This window comes from Rattus norvegicus, chromosome 17 (assembly GCF_036323735.1).
Source record: "Rattus norvegicus strain BN/NHsdMcwi chromosome 17, GRCr8, whole genome shotgun sequence".
NCBI lineage: Eukaryota > Metazoa > Chordata > Mammalia > Rodentia > Muridae > Rattus > Rattus norvegicus.
The window spans coordinates 41530512-41548431 of NC_086035.1; the positions used below are offsets into that span (position 1 = coordinate 41530512).

Below are 17920 nucleotides of genomic sequence, written 5' to 3' on the forward strand. Positions count from 1 at the left end.
AATGATTTAAAGCATACACTCTTGTTCTTCTTTGTTTTCAAAGTAGAGGACTAATAAAAGAAAATTACTCGCTTAGACATTTGTTTTCTTTTCAGACAGTCCTTCCGAAAAGCCATACCAAATAACAATAACGAAATGACCAAAATGTAAAAAACAAAACAAAACAACAACAACAAAGCAGAAAAACAGCGGTAAAAGTGTGGTCAGGTGGTTGTAGTACAATCCCCAGCGGGGAAAACATCACTTGGATTTTGACCTCTAAACCATTTTATCTAGAGTCTCTGTGGGAGGAGACGAGTCAGTCAAGAAGCAACATGCTTCTCCAGCTGATTGATGCCGTTGTGTTTTATAAAACACCGAAGGAACTAGGATATGTTTGGTAGAGGCACAATATAATGAGGTGGAAGGGGGTGCCCCTGCAGATGCTTGCTGAGGCTTCCCTTCCCCTGAGGTACCAGCCTTTTAAACTGAGGCGCATCTGGTTGTTGCCAGGTAACTGTGGGGCCGAGCCTAGAAGGAACACTAACACCAGCTGCTCTTGGCTGGATGATGAGCCAAGGAAAGCTTACCAAGCAGCCTTGGCTCCACGGCTTCAGTTCCCACCTTCACGTAATTGTTCCTTTATCTGCCCAGAATCTGGATGACATTCTCAGAAGAAAACTCTACACAAGGAGTGGTGGATACTCAAACAGAGCCTACCTATTGCTATGATAGATGTTAGCATTAAAAAGAATATCACTCTGGGGCTGGCAAGATGGCTTAGTGAGAAAAGGCACTGGCTGCCAGTCCAGTGAGCTGAGTTTGCAAAAGTTCAATTCCTAGGACCCACATGGTGGAAGGAGAGAACAGACTACCCTGGCCTCTTTGTTCTCTGTGGCACATACACGTGTGTGTGTGTGTGTGTGTGTGTGTGTGTGTGTGTGTGTGTGTGTGTGGTGTGTTTAAATAGCATGTAATAACATAATATAACAATGTAAAAGTAGCTCACTGGGTAGAAACGGGGTTTACTCAGAAGCTCCAACTGCCAGCCTCCACTTGAAACTTGTTGATTCCTTGCTTTCCAGTCTCCAGCAGCTCCTTAATGGCTTTCTCTTCCATTACTGTTTATCTTCTAATTTTGCTTTGTACAAAGATGCTTCTGTTGTCTCACAGAATCTGATCCAACTGTATGTACACTTTTGCAAATTGCATTCTGATATTAACCTTGTATTATGAGGTTTTATTTGTTTTTTTGTTTTTTTGTTTGTTTGTTGAGATATGGTCTCTGTATAGCTCAGGCTTGTCTGGAAACCATAATCCTCCTTCCTTGGCCTCCTAAATCTTGGCATTCCAGAAGTGTGTTATCATGCCTAGCTCCTGAGAAATGCTCTGTACCATAGGTTTGTTGTTTACCCCACCATGGAGATCTACTCCTTCAGTTCCTGCCCTGCTTTACCTCACACTGATTTGGTCTTTGCTGTGCTTTCCTTTCTTCCATCACTCATCAGAGAGCTAGATCAGACTAGTCATCAACTTATTGATTTCACACAGGCTAATGTTTCTTAGGGATGCTTGGAATTGTGTACCATAATTTCCTATGGTTGGTAGGCTAGTTCTTCACCAGTTAAATGGGCCAATTCAAGCATTAGAATATATTAAAGATATTAAAGGCAGATTTATTGGGAAGCTGCTCTGGAGCGGATGAGGTCACTGTCCCCAAGGAAGGAGACCAGAGAAGTTGTCTTGGGGGAGAAGAAGGGTTTGTATAGGCAGAGGGAAGAGAGGGAGAGGAGAAAGGGAGAGACAGAGAAAGGGAGAGGGAGAGGAAGAGAGGGAGAAAGATGGAGAGAGAGGGAGAAAGATGTAGAGAGAGGAAGAAGAAGAGGAAGAAGAAGAGGAAGAAGAAGAAGAAGAAGAAGAAAGAGAGAGAGAGAGAGAGAGAGAGAGAGAGAGAGAGAGAGAGAGAGGGAACAATGTCTCAATTATATAGGGTGGCGCTCCTGTGGGGGAAGGGCAGCCCAGGTTCTGGACTGCAAAGTTCAGGGTTAAGGACAGGGTATGCCAGTTAGGGACTGAGGGTGTTGGGAGAGATGGGAGGCCAGGTATGCTTTTGATAAGTAAAATATGTACCTCAGTCCCTTGTCCCAGGGTCTGAAACCAAACAATGGTTACATAGAATCCCTATAAATTCTGAGTCCTTTCCCTGTTCCTGCCTCTAAGCCTTCTCCAGTTTGTGAATCTAGCACTTTCTCCACAAATGAGGGTTGTAGTTTTCGTCCCTTAACCTAAACAATACTCCTCAAAACTCCTAAAGATCATTTTACCAATAAGTTTCTACGGAAGACCAGCCATTTTAGTATATAATTTGTACTGTTTACTATATATTGTGCTAAGAGTTTATAGCATCATGTATTTAACCATTATAACGAGGCCACATGGCAAATGCTATTAGTCTCATACAGCTAAAACCCAACCAACCAAATGCAGAGATTTGCCTAGCATCACACAACTAGTGAGTGGCAAAGCTGCATTTTGAACCCACAGCTTATGTTCCTCTAAACTATTTTAAATACCATTCTATACAATTCATATTTATTTGAAATTTTGAACATCACACTTAACATCATGTCACACTAGGCTGCTCTTGGCTATAAGTTTTTTAAACTTTTCTTATGTTTCTTATGTACAAATCCTTTTTAAGGAACACAGTCTCTCTGTCTTGAGGCACAATCCGAAGACTGCTGTGATTCACTGGGCACCTTCAAGTGTTTCTCTGACCCTCTCAGCAGCCCTCCAAAGCAGACTTTGTACTGTTCATTTCAAAACATAAAAGCTAAGGCTTGGAGAGCTAGGAATGGTGGTCCACCCCAGAGCTACCATTTGGTTCAGCCAGGATTCTGAGCTAGAATGATTGAGTCTCCTGCTCTTTTACTACTGTGGTTTAAATAGCTTATATTTGTGTGCTCTTTAAGAACCAGTGGAATGCTAACAGCAGGCCACAAAGAAACTCTTACCTTTCTTTTTCCATTCTCCCCATCTCTGTGGTGAGTTTCACATAGCAGCACAGGCTGGCCTGGAACTCAGTGCTCCTCAGCCTCTAGAATATTTGCAGTTGAAAGTGTGAGTCACCACATCTAGCTCAATTTTTGCCTAGCTCCCAAACTCCTTCTACAGATTCCCTAACAAGATGTTTTAAGTTCAAAGACACCAGGATAGTCTCTTCATGCTCTCAGAAATCAACGGGTCAACAGTTTTAATCACTAGAAAATGTGTGCCTTTAAATAGTGGCTGGCATTTTGTCTTAAAGGTCTCAGAGGAGTCAAATACAAGCATTTGAAAACTCTACCAAGATAGCACATGTTGGGTAGACCCTTTTTTGGTACAGTGTGGTTAGGTTTATTTTTGTTTCAGCATTTTGCTTCTTTTTGAAGGTGTTTTGTTTTGTTTAGTTTTTGAGACAGAATCTCACTTTGTAGCTCATGCCGCCCTGAAACTCACTGTGTATCACAGCAGTCCTATTTCAGACTCTATAGTTCAGGGGCTACCAGTGTGTGCCACCCGTGCCTGGCTCCCTTCAGCAGCCTAATGGTGCCACTTCAAGCCACAGTGACAGAAGTGTTCTGCAGTAGTAAGTCCCTACGGTACACTACATTTCAGCAATGTGTTTTCTGGTGCCTCGCTTGGCTCTCAGAGGCTACTTCTGAACACCTTTATTTCTCTTCTTCTTCCCTCCCCACCACAGTATGCATCCATCTCATCCGATCCATAAGGTGCCAGCACTGACATTTCTTTCAACCGTAAACATGGACAGCCCTTTCCAGAAAACCCCTTGAGACATTAGTTGGAAAGGTGAGTCAAACTGAAAAGGTTTTCGTGAGTTTGACAAACAACTTAAACGGAAAGGCAGCCAGGCTTAGACAGGAGAGACAGTACCCAGTTTCTTTCTGTCTGATCCAGCTCCCTACAGCTAACAGGCAGGAGCCCCGCTGAGATCTGCCAGGCGTGTGGGGCGGGGCTGGAGGACGCCTGCGAGTTGCCTCCTAGAGCCTGACTTCTTAGGCTGCGACCTGCTCAGCGACACCAAAGAGCTGAAAGCCCTAGAGCCTGCTTTGCCCACTGATACCTAGCTAGAGAGGGAGGAAGTGGACCAACGAGTCGGGAAATACTGCTAGGCGATTGTTACTCCTATCAGCACCATGGACAACGCACACAGACAAACTCAAGCTCATTTGGATGCTGCCTGCTTCTGGCAGATCTGGCAGCGCTTCGACAAGGATGGTGAGTACCATGGTTATTTGAGCACCTAGCATAGGCATAGAGGGAAGTGGAATTCCTCTTAAGCGCCTTTCCCTATAGGAAAAGTTGACTACTGTGTGCCTTATCTAGTACACTCAGCATATGCTGGTTTTACATACCAAGAAAGCTTCTGAGAAATTCTGAGTGGGCTGAAGACTTTCCTGATTCCCAACCTGTGACTGTGTGAGTGACGTGCAGATAATATATTAACAAACATCTTCACATATATATTCTAGGATGCTTGGCTGAAACTCAGCAATCTGTGGTGCTTTGTATATGTGACAGCTTTTCATTAGTGAATGTCACATTACCCAGTCTCCGTTCTTTTCTCTACAAAGGAGGATGAATTTTAGCAACATGCAGATTTATGTCCCTCTACTTCAAAACATGTTCTTGAAAATTAAACAGATCTGTTTGTTACTTGGCCTTGTCCATCGGTAATTACACACACACTGCCTGAAAGGCATGTTTACACACAAAAGCTAGGATTTAATATTTACCCCTCTCAAGGTATCAGTAGACAGATACTGAAACAAGTATGAGTGTTACAGAGATGGCTCAGCCACCGACATTGTCTGCTCTTGTAGAAGACCCAGGTTTGGTCCCAGCACCTATGTTGGGTGGTTCCCAACCACCTGAAATCAACTCCAGGAAATGTGATGCAACCTCTGTGTCTAAGGGCACCTACACTGACTTGCACCCCACCCTCACCCCCAAGACGTACTCACATTCACATAATTAAAATAAAATACAAACCTTTTAAAAAGGAAAATAGGAAATATAAACCAGACTCAAATCTAAATAGCAAGATATGGTGGCATGTGCCTGCCATCCTAGCAATTGGGAGGTAGAGGCAGGAGGATCAGGAGTTCAAAGTCTTTCTCAGCTACATAGCAACTTTGAGGCTAGTCTGGGTTCCATGTGACACTGCTTCAAGCCCCACAGCTACAATATTCTTTTAAACAAACACTGTCACGTTTATTCCATATTAGTGACTATTATTCATGTTTGTTTCCTTGCATTAGAAAAAGGTTACATAAAAGAGACAGAGCTGGATGCCTTTTTTGACGATTTGCTGGCAAAATTTGGAATTGAGGTAAGTACTCATAGTGCAGAACATTAGTGTATGTGTCTCTCAGCAAAATATAAGCATCAGAGATGCGCTGATTTGAACCTATAATCCCGTATGACCTCGTTTTTTCTTTGCATGTAACATCTCTCCCTCTCCTAGCAACATAAAGAGATTTAGGCAGGTTTTATAAAAGGTAACATCACATTAGGCATGCTGGCCACTGATTTTCATTGAAACATCTGTCATGCACTTAGACTGCCTACCTTTTGTGGACACAATCAACTCTCCCTTGGTTACATCTCTGCTAATGGATTTCAACAAGAGATAGGGAAACTCATAGATCAAAAGCACAGAGGAGTAGAGAAGATATTATGAGTTTTAAGGTTCCATGTTCCCTCATGAGAAACAAGCCATTTAAAATCATTTCCTCATGATCTGTTTGATTAAATGAGGTAGTAGATTTCTCATGAACTGCTAGAACAAAACCAGTATCCTCAGAATCAGGTATAAATGTAAAGCAGTTTACTCAGTGGGTAAATCTGGCCTAGAGAGACATAGATTTGTTCTAGAAGGTTCTTGTACCAAAGGAGAGGGGAAAAAATAACACAGAGACACCAAAATCCTGTGTATTGATGTTCAACACTGAGAGAACTCCTTTGAATGGGTGGTCATCTCAGGAGGAAAGGTTCTGGGACTGGTGTGTTTACATAAATTGTCTACCTCTAGGCTTCCATACTCTACTTGGAGAAACACTAAGGGTTACAGAGTCCCACTTTGGAACCATGGCCATGGCCATGGATTCTCCACCTTCAAAGAGTGCAGGGAAAGGTATTAAAGGGTGGGACAGCCAGCTGAGAAATGAAAACAAAAGCAAAGCAAAGCAAAACAAACCAGAATCACACCTTGGTCTCCCTGTGTTTGCCTCTCATATTTTGTGCCTCTTTTGTCTCTCATTGCTTTGCCCACTTCTGTGTTCTAGACCTTTCAGAACTGCATTCCTATCTCCCCAACCTCTCTGTGTCTCTGAGTGATCTTTGGGTATTTCTTTTATTTCTTCAGCCCTCTTCTGGCATTGTATACTTCCACTTTACTTTTCAAAGTCTTCTCTTGCCTTTCCTATCCCCCAAGTCTGTTATTTCTCTGTTGCCATCTTTCTCTTGTGTCTCTGCTTCAATTCTATTTCTGCTTTTTATTTTTTTTTTTGTCATTATCTTCCTCTTCTCAACTCCTGGTCTCCCTTTCTTTTAATCTCAGGGTCTCTTTCCTTATTGCCTGGTCTCCCTCTCCCTCTCCTTCCCCTTCCCCCCTTCCGACTATGTACAGTCTGTAAGGCAAAGGGTGGCAGGGGAGAGGCATAGAGTTATGCATTCCTTCTGTCCCCTGACCAGATCTTTGTATCTGCTTCTCTGCAGCCTTCATTATTGCTTTTTCGTGAGCCACGGGTCTAGCTGAGGAGGAATTCCACAGCAGAGGCTCCTATTATCCCTTCATCACCCAAGTTCCCATGCCAGCAACCCACTCTGAAGCCTCTGAACTTAAATAATGCTCAGGCTATGGTTTTGCAGGAACTCATGATTCAGACGTTTAGTCAACTGTGGATGGGGGATATTGCAGAAAGCACATAGAGGAAAATCAGATCATTCAAAGCTCCCAGACTCTAAGACAGGATGACTATTTCCAAAAAGAAACATCACTAATACCCCAGAGAAAGGATTTTGCTGCCTAGGGTAGCTCTATTGTTAATGTGACTGCCTAACACATATAAAGCCCTGGGTTTTATGTCTTGTGCTGTGTAAGCCAGAGATGGCAGCAAACACCTTCAATCTCTACACTTGGGAGGTAGAGGCAGAGGGGTCAGCAGTTCAAGGTCATCTTCAGCCACATAGCATAAAAAGTTAGGGTCATCTTGAGCTACATGAGACCTTGTCTCAAATAAATTACACACACACACACACACACACACACACACACACACACACACACACACACACACACACAGAGTGTTTGTTTATTCTGAGAGGCTGAGAGGATTCTAGGGTTCCTAACAGTGAGCTGTTTGCTCATCCATCTCAATGAGCACTCAGACTACACATACTTGCCTCTTCTATAAACCTCTGATGGGGCTAGACTAAGGGGACCATCAGCTGTTGTGGCTGCTCTTTGTTACCCCAACCTCACCCTCCTGCATGGTGATGATCTGAAACCCTATCAACCTCAGTATGGGGTGTTGAGGAAATGAAGAAGGGACAGACACAGGCACCGACAGATGTACTAAAAAGCACTGGGCAGTCAGGTGGGCTGTATAGGTCTGATGGAATCCACTCCTAGTTATGTAATGCTAACCTGAACTCTCAGTGTTTTCATTATGTACAACATATGCTAGTCTTGGTAGAGGGTGTCTGTAGGTGAGCAGGATCAGGCTGTAAAAACCTGGGAGAAGGAAGCTGTGGCTGCTATGTTTTGCACAAACTGCTGACATTTGCACTCAGATCAGAGGAAGACTTTGCTGTTTTCCCTTAGAGTGTCATCCTAGGTGGGGGAATTTGCCAATGTCCCATGTGTCTGAGGCATTGGTCTTTGATATGGCTGTGACCATGTCAACAATCCACATTCAGTCAGGACTTCATCCTCTCTTTATGCATTCATTCAGGGTTCCTTGGCTCCCCACAAACCTTTTCTTCTCACATGCTGGTCTCTACATTGTAGCTTAAGCTAGCCAGCCCATTGTTGAGTGTCAGTCTCCACGGACTGACAACATGCTGGCTTTCTTCCTCTGCTCTGCAGGTGACATGTACAGTACAAGGCCTAGGGAGTCCCACAAGGGAACTCCGAGTTCTTTGGCACTGGGTACAAGAGGTAGTCAGGGGCTCAGTGGTTAGAGATCTAAAAGGATGGAAGTTAAGGCTCAAGCTAAGGGTGACTGCTGCTTTAATAGTTTCATGTTGACTTGCCTTGACATCTAATTTTCCACTAACACAGCCATGTTGTTAACTTCCCATGACAATCCCCAGACCAGTATAAAGAATAATTTATTCATTCAACAGAAACTCTGTTCCAGGATGAATAAATGCTCACTGTCCTGGCATGAGTCTTAATTTTACAGTTAACTGAACCTTGAGCTGAGGCTTCCCCAGTTCAGTTCATTTTCTGTAAGCATGCACATGCGTTCTCTCAAAGAGAACCAATGAAGCAGCTGCATCGATCTGTGATGGTGGATTACAAGGGAACTGCCTTCTGATTGGGTAGGAAGCCTCTGACAGTGACAGCATGCCTGTATGTGAGTCTTAAAGCCTCAGAATCAGGAAAACTGACAGCCTGTAGACCTCAGTCAGAGGTAGGAGGCCTGAGAACTCAAGGAAAAGGTGCTGAAGCAATCCCTGGAGGCCAGGGACCAGAAAGCATGGGTCTCTGATATTCAAGGCAGGGCATGAATGAGTACTTTGCAGTTTTTAAAGCATAGCAGGGAGGCGAATTTGCCTTCCGTGTTTATTTTCTCTATCCCAGCTGTGAGGATGGTATCCACTCATACTTCTGTGCTACTTACTTTGTTATTCCGTGAAAAAAAAAATATGTGACAAAAGCAATTTAAAGAAGGAAGGGTTTATTTCAAGTTTAATAGCTTCATGTTGACTTGCTTTATTTAAGGATAATTGACTAGTTTATTTAAGGATACATACAATTCATCATGCTGGGGAAAGCATGGTTAGTGAATGATGTTGCTGGTCATCCATGTGTATCCATGGCTACAAAGCGTTGAGAATTGTGTTCTGGTTCTCAGCTCACTTCCTCAGTTTGATTTAGTGCCAGACCTGGGATCTTGGGGTGGTGCCATCTACATTCAGGGATGGGGGCGGGGTGGTCATCACTCCTTAGTTAAACTTTTCTAGAAACACCCTACAGACTTGCTCAAAGGTTTGTCTCCAAATTCCATCAGCTTCACAACTAAGATTGTCTATCACATTCTCCTAGTCTACACAGGATCCTATCATAAAATTCCCTGGGAATACCTCACAGATGGACTCAGTAATGTATGTCAAGCTTCTAAGTATTCCTTAATCCAGTCATGTTGGCACCTAACAGAACCACCATCACCCAGACAAACAGATGGCCTATAGGCTGGAACCAACATGCTTCTGAAATACCCTGGTGTTTGGATTTTGATGTCCACAGAGTTTGAAAAACCATGTTTTACTCTTCCCATTTCACAAGGAACCAGCGTGAGTGGTGTGTGCATTCTCGCAGTTGAAGGGCCTGCCATGCACATGCTGTAGGTTCTTGGGTTCTTATCCTTCCCAGCCTTTCCTATGCGGCCCCTTTGCCTAATACTTGTCAATGGGTAACTGAAGGTATATTTCTTAATTGAGAAAACACCTTTGAGATTGAAAACAAACAGTGGCGATTTTTAGCTTGTGAGAGCAAGTTTTTCAAGTCCCAACCTCACTGCCCTCAATGTCCTCACTGTACTGGTTCTGAGAATAAAGAAAAACTTGTAGGAAGAGAAGGGGGATTGTCGGCATCACTGCAGGGGCCCACAATATTTGCTCAGTGTGACACAAATAATACAGCTATTGCTTCCTGTTTTGTCACCAGAGGCTTTGGTTTCAGCTCACTAATGTTCCCTCCCACATATTTTCATTTGGTGTGAGTTCACTTAGGAGCAACAAGGCCTTTCGCTATTCCTCGTTAGTAATCCTCAAATGAATACATTTGGCTGATGTATTTACAGAGTCAATCTGTCCCAGTCCTCTTATTTTAATCATTATTTTAATCATTCTAAATATAAGACCAAAGACATCAGCCTGGCAGATGGCTTTGGTGTGGCTACAGCATACGAATCCATTTGATTAATAGATTGTCTTGATATAAATACTAGTGGTTCTTCTTTGGCTTAAAAATTAAAATAACTGCTATTTTAGTTGATCCTCACTTCCTATTCTGTGAAGATCTCTTTTGGTTTTGGCAGAGTCTTATCTTTGTGAAGTTTATTCCAAATGAAACTTATTCCACATTTGCATGTGAACAATTGATGAGACCTTGATTTACTTGCTTCTTTCTCATGCATGTACTTCATTGAGCTTTTATGTTTGAGTCTCCTCCTTCCAAAGGTAACAAGTAAGAAACAATGACATACAACTCCATTTAACATTTTAAGATTTTATTTATTTTTTTATGTGTATCAGTGTTTGGCCTGCATGTGTATATACCAGTGCCCTCAAAGGTCAAAAGAATGGTTCAGGTCCTCTACAACTGGAGTTATAGATGGTTATGAGACACCATGTGGATACTAGGGACCCTAACTGAAGTCTTCTATAAGAACAGTAAGTGCTGTTAATGGCTGAGCCATTTCTCTAGTTGCATAAGTCCATTTTTATACTTGTTGATAAATTTGCTCATGATTAAACATGGAAGAGGTAAGTATTGATCAACGGACACAAAACTCAATAGATTCCCATATTTCTCATGTCTACTTCAGTCTGAGAAGCATGGGAAATGACCATGATCTTAGTTTTAAGGAGCTTTTTGCAGAACAGAATGTTTTACCATGCTCTTAGAGGATCTAGTAGCTCAAATTATCAGTTAAGAGCATTTTCTACCTTGTTTATAACTCAATATCAAACACACATTCTGTATCTTCTTCCTGTAACTAGTGAGACAGGAATGCAGTTCCAGGGACTATGTTCTTGAAGTGATGTCTGGATTTTCCTTAGCATGAAGTTGACTCTATTGACCAAAGTACCAGGGCTTTCTAGGATGGGCTTTTAAGCTTCAGGGTCTTGTGCAGTTCAGAGCTATGCAAGGATGTCCACGGGCTGCCTCAGTTCAAAGATAGCAATGAATGACATCCAACCAAAATTGTAAATGTAAAAATGATATTAATTTTCTTGATAATTTGACTACATGGTTCTCCAGGGTGAACTTTGTAGATGACAGTGTCTTGTCACATGCCAAATGGTTGGACACACCTGAGATATAAACATGTTGTTCAACTAATTGTTGAACCTTTCCTGAAAGAAAAAATATCAAAGCAAGTCACCAAATTGTCCCTGGATTGTTTGAATTTCTTGTTTAGAAACCATCTGATTCTAGGCTTTAATGATTCTGCTGAACAGCCTCTGTTCTACCAGAAGTAACAATGTTACTTCAGGGAAGCACAAGAGTATACTTTTCAAACTGTCCTATTAGTCTGGGTCTGCAGTGCCCAGCTTCTCAAACCATCCTTTTTTCCTGCGTGGAGGTGGGCACAAGGAAATAGCAGTCTTCTGAATCCCAAGACAAAGGTGCCTCAGACACCCTGACCATTTTCTCCTTCAGTCTTCTAAACCACCAAAACTGATCTGGAAGAACATACACCTGATTGAGAGTAGCAACATGAATTGGATTATTCCTCTTGTCACTTGTCAAGATGAGAAGGGGAGTTGGTGTTGTTCTGCAACCTAGTTTTACACTATTGGAAACAAGTGCCACATGAACAGCCCAGCTGAAGGGACTAGTGCCCAGGACAAAGGACATTGCTGATAGGCCAGTCAAGTAAAAATAGAAACACAAATCACAGCCAACACAACACACACACACACACACACACACACACACACACACACACACACACCTTCAAAAAAGAAAACGTCAGGAGATTGGGAGCGAAGCCAAGGCCTGCATGGTACAAGGACATTTTGCTGCCTCCCATAGCCGTTGTGAAGACTTGATGAGTTACTCTTTATGGAAGAGCCTGGCTTTATGCTCATCTGTTTGTTACGCCCCCCACCCCAGTTTGTATTTTCCTACCAATCGTCTATATTTTGAACTCCATCTAGGCAGTTTCCCTTCCTACCATCTCCGGCTCCTCATCATTGTGGACACCTCTCAAAGAGAAGTCCAGTAGAAGGAAAATCAGGATAAATATGCCCCCTGGCAATCTGATGGAGGGCATAGGCCAGGCCTGTCTTATGTCATTATGTGTGACAAATATGTAGTATTCAGTAGAAATCAGTGTGTCTTGGGTTTGTACTGGGGGCCAAATCTGGGATGAGCTAATTTGTTTTGGGGCATCCTGTTCTGGATGAGATAGGAATAATTCCAAACTTCTTTTTTATCTGAAGACCTTGATTTCTCAGCACTGTCCACTACTATTCTCAGGAATTGCAAGGGAGAAAGGGTAGCATCTAGGTAAGTCCAAGGCCAACATGCAATTTCCCCACACATATAGAGATGAGTGTGGTTTCCAGGGGGCCTTTCAGAAGCCAAGTCAACCTTACCACAGCACCAGCATGGATGGTAGACCACAGGTCACACCCCTTTGGCCCTGGTAATTCATAGATGATGGACTTGGAGCCTTCTGAGAGCGATGCAAAGGAGAAATAATTTAGCATAAATTCTAATGCCTATGAACTCAGAATTAGATAATGCTTGGATCACCTCTACCTCAGCTCTTGCGAGCCAATACCTTCTTCACTGCTAATTATATATGTTATATCCCCTGCACTAACCTTGACCTCTTTGGAGAAGATGACTGAAGAGAAACAGGTGTTTAGAAATGTTATACGTGGGAGGAAGCTGGGATACCTTCAGTAACTCAGCATCAGCTTTATCTCTTTGTGTTCCCTTTTAATTATTTAACTTTGAGGAGCCCTCAAAGCTGGGCCTTTTAGATAAAAAAAGAAAAAAAAAGGAAAAGCTCAGAATTCTTGGAAAGAACTCTTATATATTAATTATAACCACTCTTTCCTCTTACCCAAATAAATGATATTTAAACATGTTCTTTTAATACCCACTGTAGTCTCTAAGCTTCTTTAACAGCCAGTTTACTTAGGGAGGATATTGATAGGTGAATGATTGATCAAGAAATATCTGTCTTCTGAAAAACACAAAATCATGAAATGATCAGAGCAATGAATTATCAAGCTGCATGCTTGGGATCCCATGCTTGGGATCCTGGTGGCTTTAACATAGCTGTCTATGGTTTGTTTCAGGACACTCTTATGGAAGAAAATGTGCAGAAAATGAAAGAACAGTTAATGGTTGGCCATGACATCTCTAAGGAAGGTCGCATACTGATGAAAGAGGTAGTTCCATGTCTACACCCCATGTCTTATATTCATGAGGAGCCATTTCTTTTAAAAGACAATGGAAGCCAGCCATGCTAACTCATATCTGGCATCCCATCATTTAGTGTGCTGAAGAAGGAGGACTGTTGCCACTTCAAAACCAGCCTGGGCTATTGAGTGAGTTCTAGGCCAGCTTGGGTTATAGAGGGACACCTTGCCTCAAAACAACAAAACGACCAAGGACAGCAACAGAAGAGACAGCAACATCTTGCAGTCAACTGAGAAATCAGATTTTTTTTCCTTGCAAGGTTGTTGGATTAGAAAATATTTTTGAAATAATCTTTCTTTTGTTATCCACTTAATAGTAAAGAATCTTTCCACCTCCCACCTGTTTATGAAATTGGATCTCAATTAGCCCAGGCTAGCTTGGAACACAATGTGTAGCTGAGGATGACATTAAATTCTGGACCTTTCTTCTTCCACCTTAAGTGCTGGGATCACAGGTGTGTGTCGTTGAGTACAGCCGTATGATTCTTTCATTTTCAGTAGATTACCCAACATTGACACCTGGTCTTGGAGCGGTCCTGATCCAACATTTGTCTGTATATCATCTCACACAAATTGAATCTTGACAATTAGAAATCATTTACTGAGCATGAATTTAAACTTTGTTATCAGCTCCTAGGGCAGGGTGGGAAAATCTCTCCCTGAAGATATTAAGAACAAAACAGAGGTTGAGTGTGGTTGTGTTTGACTTTAATCCAGCACTAGGGAGGCAGAAGCAAGCAGATCTTTAAGTTGAGACCAGGTTGGCCTACGTAGTGAGTTCCAGGACAGCCAGGCTGTTTCAAAACAAACAAACAAACAAACAAACAAACAAACAAACAAATACATACGAAAAGCCCAACCAAACAAAATAATCAAACAAAGAGCAAAACGGAGGCTAAGCGTGTAGCTCCTGCCTAGCAGGTGTAGAGCCCGAATCTGATCCCCAACAATACAATGAACAAACACATGCCAGAAAACCATTTTTTACTTTAACCCCTTTCATTAAACACCTACTAACGCATGACCATGCCTTGGCCATGCAGTGCCTGCTTCCCACAGTCCTCATCTCAGCTGATTATTTCTCTTCCCATTAGAAACCATTTCACTGTTCAGAAAACACCTTCACCTACAGTCACATATCCCTTATACTTATCAATAGGATATGTTGGGAGACATTCAAGGTTAGGCAATTTTTGGTTGTATAACTTCAGAGAACATGCTTGTAAGACCTAGATGGCATAAACCAGTCACTTGGTCCATAGTCTGACTATGATTATATCAAGGGTAGGTGCTACTGCTATAATACAGCTTATAACTTTACAGTAGGTGTGTGTGTGTGTGTGTGTCTGTCTGTCTGTCTGTCTGTCTGTCTGTCTGTGTATGGTGTATATGGTATAGATATGTATATGAATATGCACCTATGAACACCCATGGGAAAACCAGAGGAGGACATTGGGTGCCTTCCTTAATTGCTTCCCATTTTATTCCCTTCAAATAGTCTCAACTGAATCCAAAGCTTGCTGTCTTGGTTAGGGCAACTCACCATGAAGCTCCTAGGATCTGTCTGTCTCTGCCCCTCAACACTTGGGCTATAGGCGTAGAGCCATTATACCTGACTTTTCCATAGGTGCCAAAGATTTGAACTCAGGTATTCATGCTTCATTCACATCAAGGGAACAGTGCATCATCCTTGCAATTAAAATTAAAAAGTATACACTAAACGATGAACCTATTGTAGTAAATATATTTTCAGAAACACATTGATATTAATTATTATCAAGACTTTTGTACTGTAAATAATTGGATGAGCTACACTTTGATATGATTGGCAGTACAGTGGGTACATTATATCACAAGCACATGAGTAACTGGTACCGTCTGGGCTCACTCTGTGACACTGAAGAAGACCCAGAGGGAATTACTTTTACATATGAGGACAATTGAGAAAGAAGACAATAGACACTCTAATGATCCCAGTAGAACCTACCTGTGTGCTGAAGTAGTATATGATCACTAGGGATCAAGACATTACATTAGTTCATGGACCATGTGAAGTAAATCAACCAAACTGGAGTTTCTATAGGAGGTGGCTGGCTGAATCAACACCTTGCATTTTGTAGTAGAAGATAGACACAAATCACGTTAAACAGTATAAACCATAGCCAGCACTCTGGCATCTCGGCAGAGAGCAGTCATTTCTGCTCCCACACACGGCACTGAAGAACTGTGCATCTATAGCATCAACCAGTAAAACATGAAGGTTCAGTGTTAGCTTGACGTTGCTTATCTGTGAGATAGATTCCACCATTTACTGTAATTAAAAAAATACTAATAACAGTGTGTGTGTGTGTGTGTGTGTGTGTGTGTGTGTGTGTGTGTGTGTGATTTATAGCTTCTTGTTAGGATTGTTTGAATTTTACCAGGTTTGGTGGCTTACTTTTATAATTCCAGCACTTGGGAAGCCGAGGCAGGAGAATTACCATAGGTGCAAGGCTGTTCTTGGTCAGAGATTTAAGACTCTGTCTGAAAAAGCAACAAAACAGAATAAAATGAACCAGGACTGAGTCTGTGTGTATGAACCTTAGAGGAACACTTATTTTCTAATATCAATAAACTATCAATTTAACGGTGGAGGTGCAGAGGGAAGTGTGTTCAACATGTTAAATGATAAACAAATTTATCATTATCACCATTGCTGCTGTTATTTTCTATCATGAGCTATCCACAGTTTTATATGGAAATATGGTCCTTTTTTGAAACAACCAATAGTTAATGAACAATCATTTGGGGCTTAGAGCTGCAAGCTGAGCTCTCCATCCTGGGAGGTCTGAACACGTCTCCTGGGTATGTACACTGCATGCTTTACTCCTTAATGGACACTGGTAAGAGCCCCTGACTATTCCTCTTTGCTTCCTGTAGCTTGCCAGTATGTTCTTATCTGAGGACGAAAATTTCCTCTTGTTCTTTCGCCTGGAAACTCCCTTGGATAACAGTGTGGAGTTTATGCAGGTGAGTACTTGTCTCCATGAAGAAAGAGGGTGGGACTGCCATCCATTCCTCTGTCTGGTCCCTAAGGGAGAGTAGCATCCTTTGAACAATTGTTTATCCTGTTGTTAAACTACATAAGCATGTGCTTAGTAAACTCAGAGAACTTAGCTGAATGGACCATAAATATATTCCAGGAATCCAAAGACAAAATAATTATATTTTTTAAAGCAATAAAAGTGGTAAGAAGAATGTATAAAAACAGGGTGAAGGGAGCAAGTCTCCAGATAGCTGCTAAGGTTCATAGGCCTATGCTGTCATGAAAAGTAACTGCAAAGATTCAGTCAGGACCAGAGTTAACTTTTTAAGAGTCTCTTCCTTTTGTCTGAATGATTTGGTGTCTTATGAGTATTGCCCCGTATTATGGACTCATTTATAGAAGCATCAGAGAAAAATCCCATTGCTGAACACTGTATCACTAAAGAGCAAATCTCTACAGAATAACAACAGAGGATGTTTAGTATTACAATGAGTATCTCCCTTGACTGCTGTCCACCTCACCCCCTACCTCTACCTACCTATCATCTATCTATCTATCTATCTATCTATCTATCTATCTATCTATCTATCTATCATCTATCCATCCATCCAACCATCCATCCATCCATCCATCCATCCATCTATCCATCCATCCATCTCTTCTATTTGTTGACTTATTTAGTTTTGCAATGAGGCCTGTCCCCAGAATCTTCCTGTCTCCACCTCTCAGTGCTGGGGTTACAAATTTGTGGCATCACATATAGATTTGTCACATAGGTGCTAGGGATCTGAATTCAATGGGTCAGCACAGTAAGCACTGCACCCACTGAACCATCCTCATAGCCCCTTTTTGTATCTTAAATGTCCTTCTTTGTGTTCTTCCTGTTTCACAGGCTATAACCTTTTCTATGAGTCTGTTGGCTATATGCTTTTTCTCCTTGCCTGGACATCTTTTTATCTTATGTTCTTAAAAATGGGTTTACTGAATATTCACATAAAATCTTCAGTCCTCCAGTGATTCAGATGCAACAATATTATAACATCATTAAATGGAGACAGCTTGGAGACAAGCACTGTAAAGATCTGTGTTTTTTAATATTACTTGAAATAATTTTAAAATTATTTTCACCATTAAGGTATACTTACATTTAAAATTTAGACTGTGGATCATATTTAGTACAAAGATTTTGTAAGTCTGGCTAATAATAATCAATCATAAATTACATAGACCAAGAGAAGTGACATTTCTGATTAGTTCTCTCATTAACTAGTAGTATCCCAGGACCAGTGTCTCCCATTACCTCTGCAGGTTCTACAATCTGATTGTGTGTAGAAACTGAGACCCTGGCAGTTGATGTATTTGTTAGTCTCCTGATGCTAAATCTCCAACAAAAAAAAAGACAAAATGTCCAGCTAAATCAGGTTAAGGAAGGGTTTGTTTTGGCTTACAGTTGGACCG

The 17920-nt window shown here is 41.7% G+C and overlaps 1 protein-coding gene across 1 annotated transcript in view; it reads left to right on the forward strand.

Annotated features, from left to right (window-relative positions):
* The first annotated feature begins 4046 nt into the window (after positions 1-4046).
* Scgn (secretagogin, EF-hand calcium binding protein) overlaps positions 4047-17920 on the forward strand; it is a 41968-nt gene continuing 28094 nt past the window's right edge. The window contains exons 1-4 of the mRNA NM_201561.2: positions 4047-4257; positions 5301-5371; positions 13315-13407; positions 16357-16446. Coding sequence (NP_963855.2) covers positions 4176-4257; positions 5301-5371; positions 13315-13407; positions 16357-16446 — 336 coding nt within the window. The 5' untranslated portion in view covers positions 4047-4175. The remainder of the gene's footprint in view (positions 4258-5300; positions 5372-13314; positions 13408-16356; positions 16447-17920) is intronic.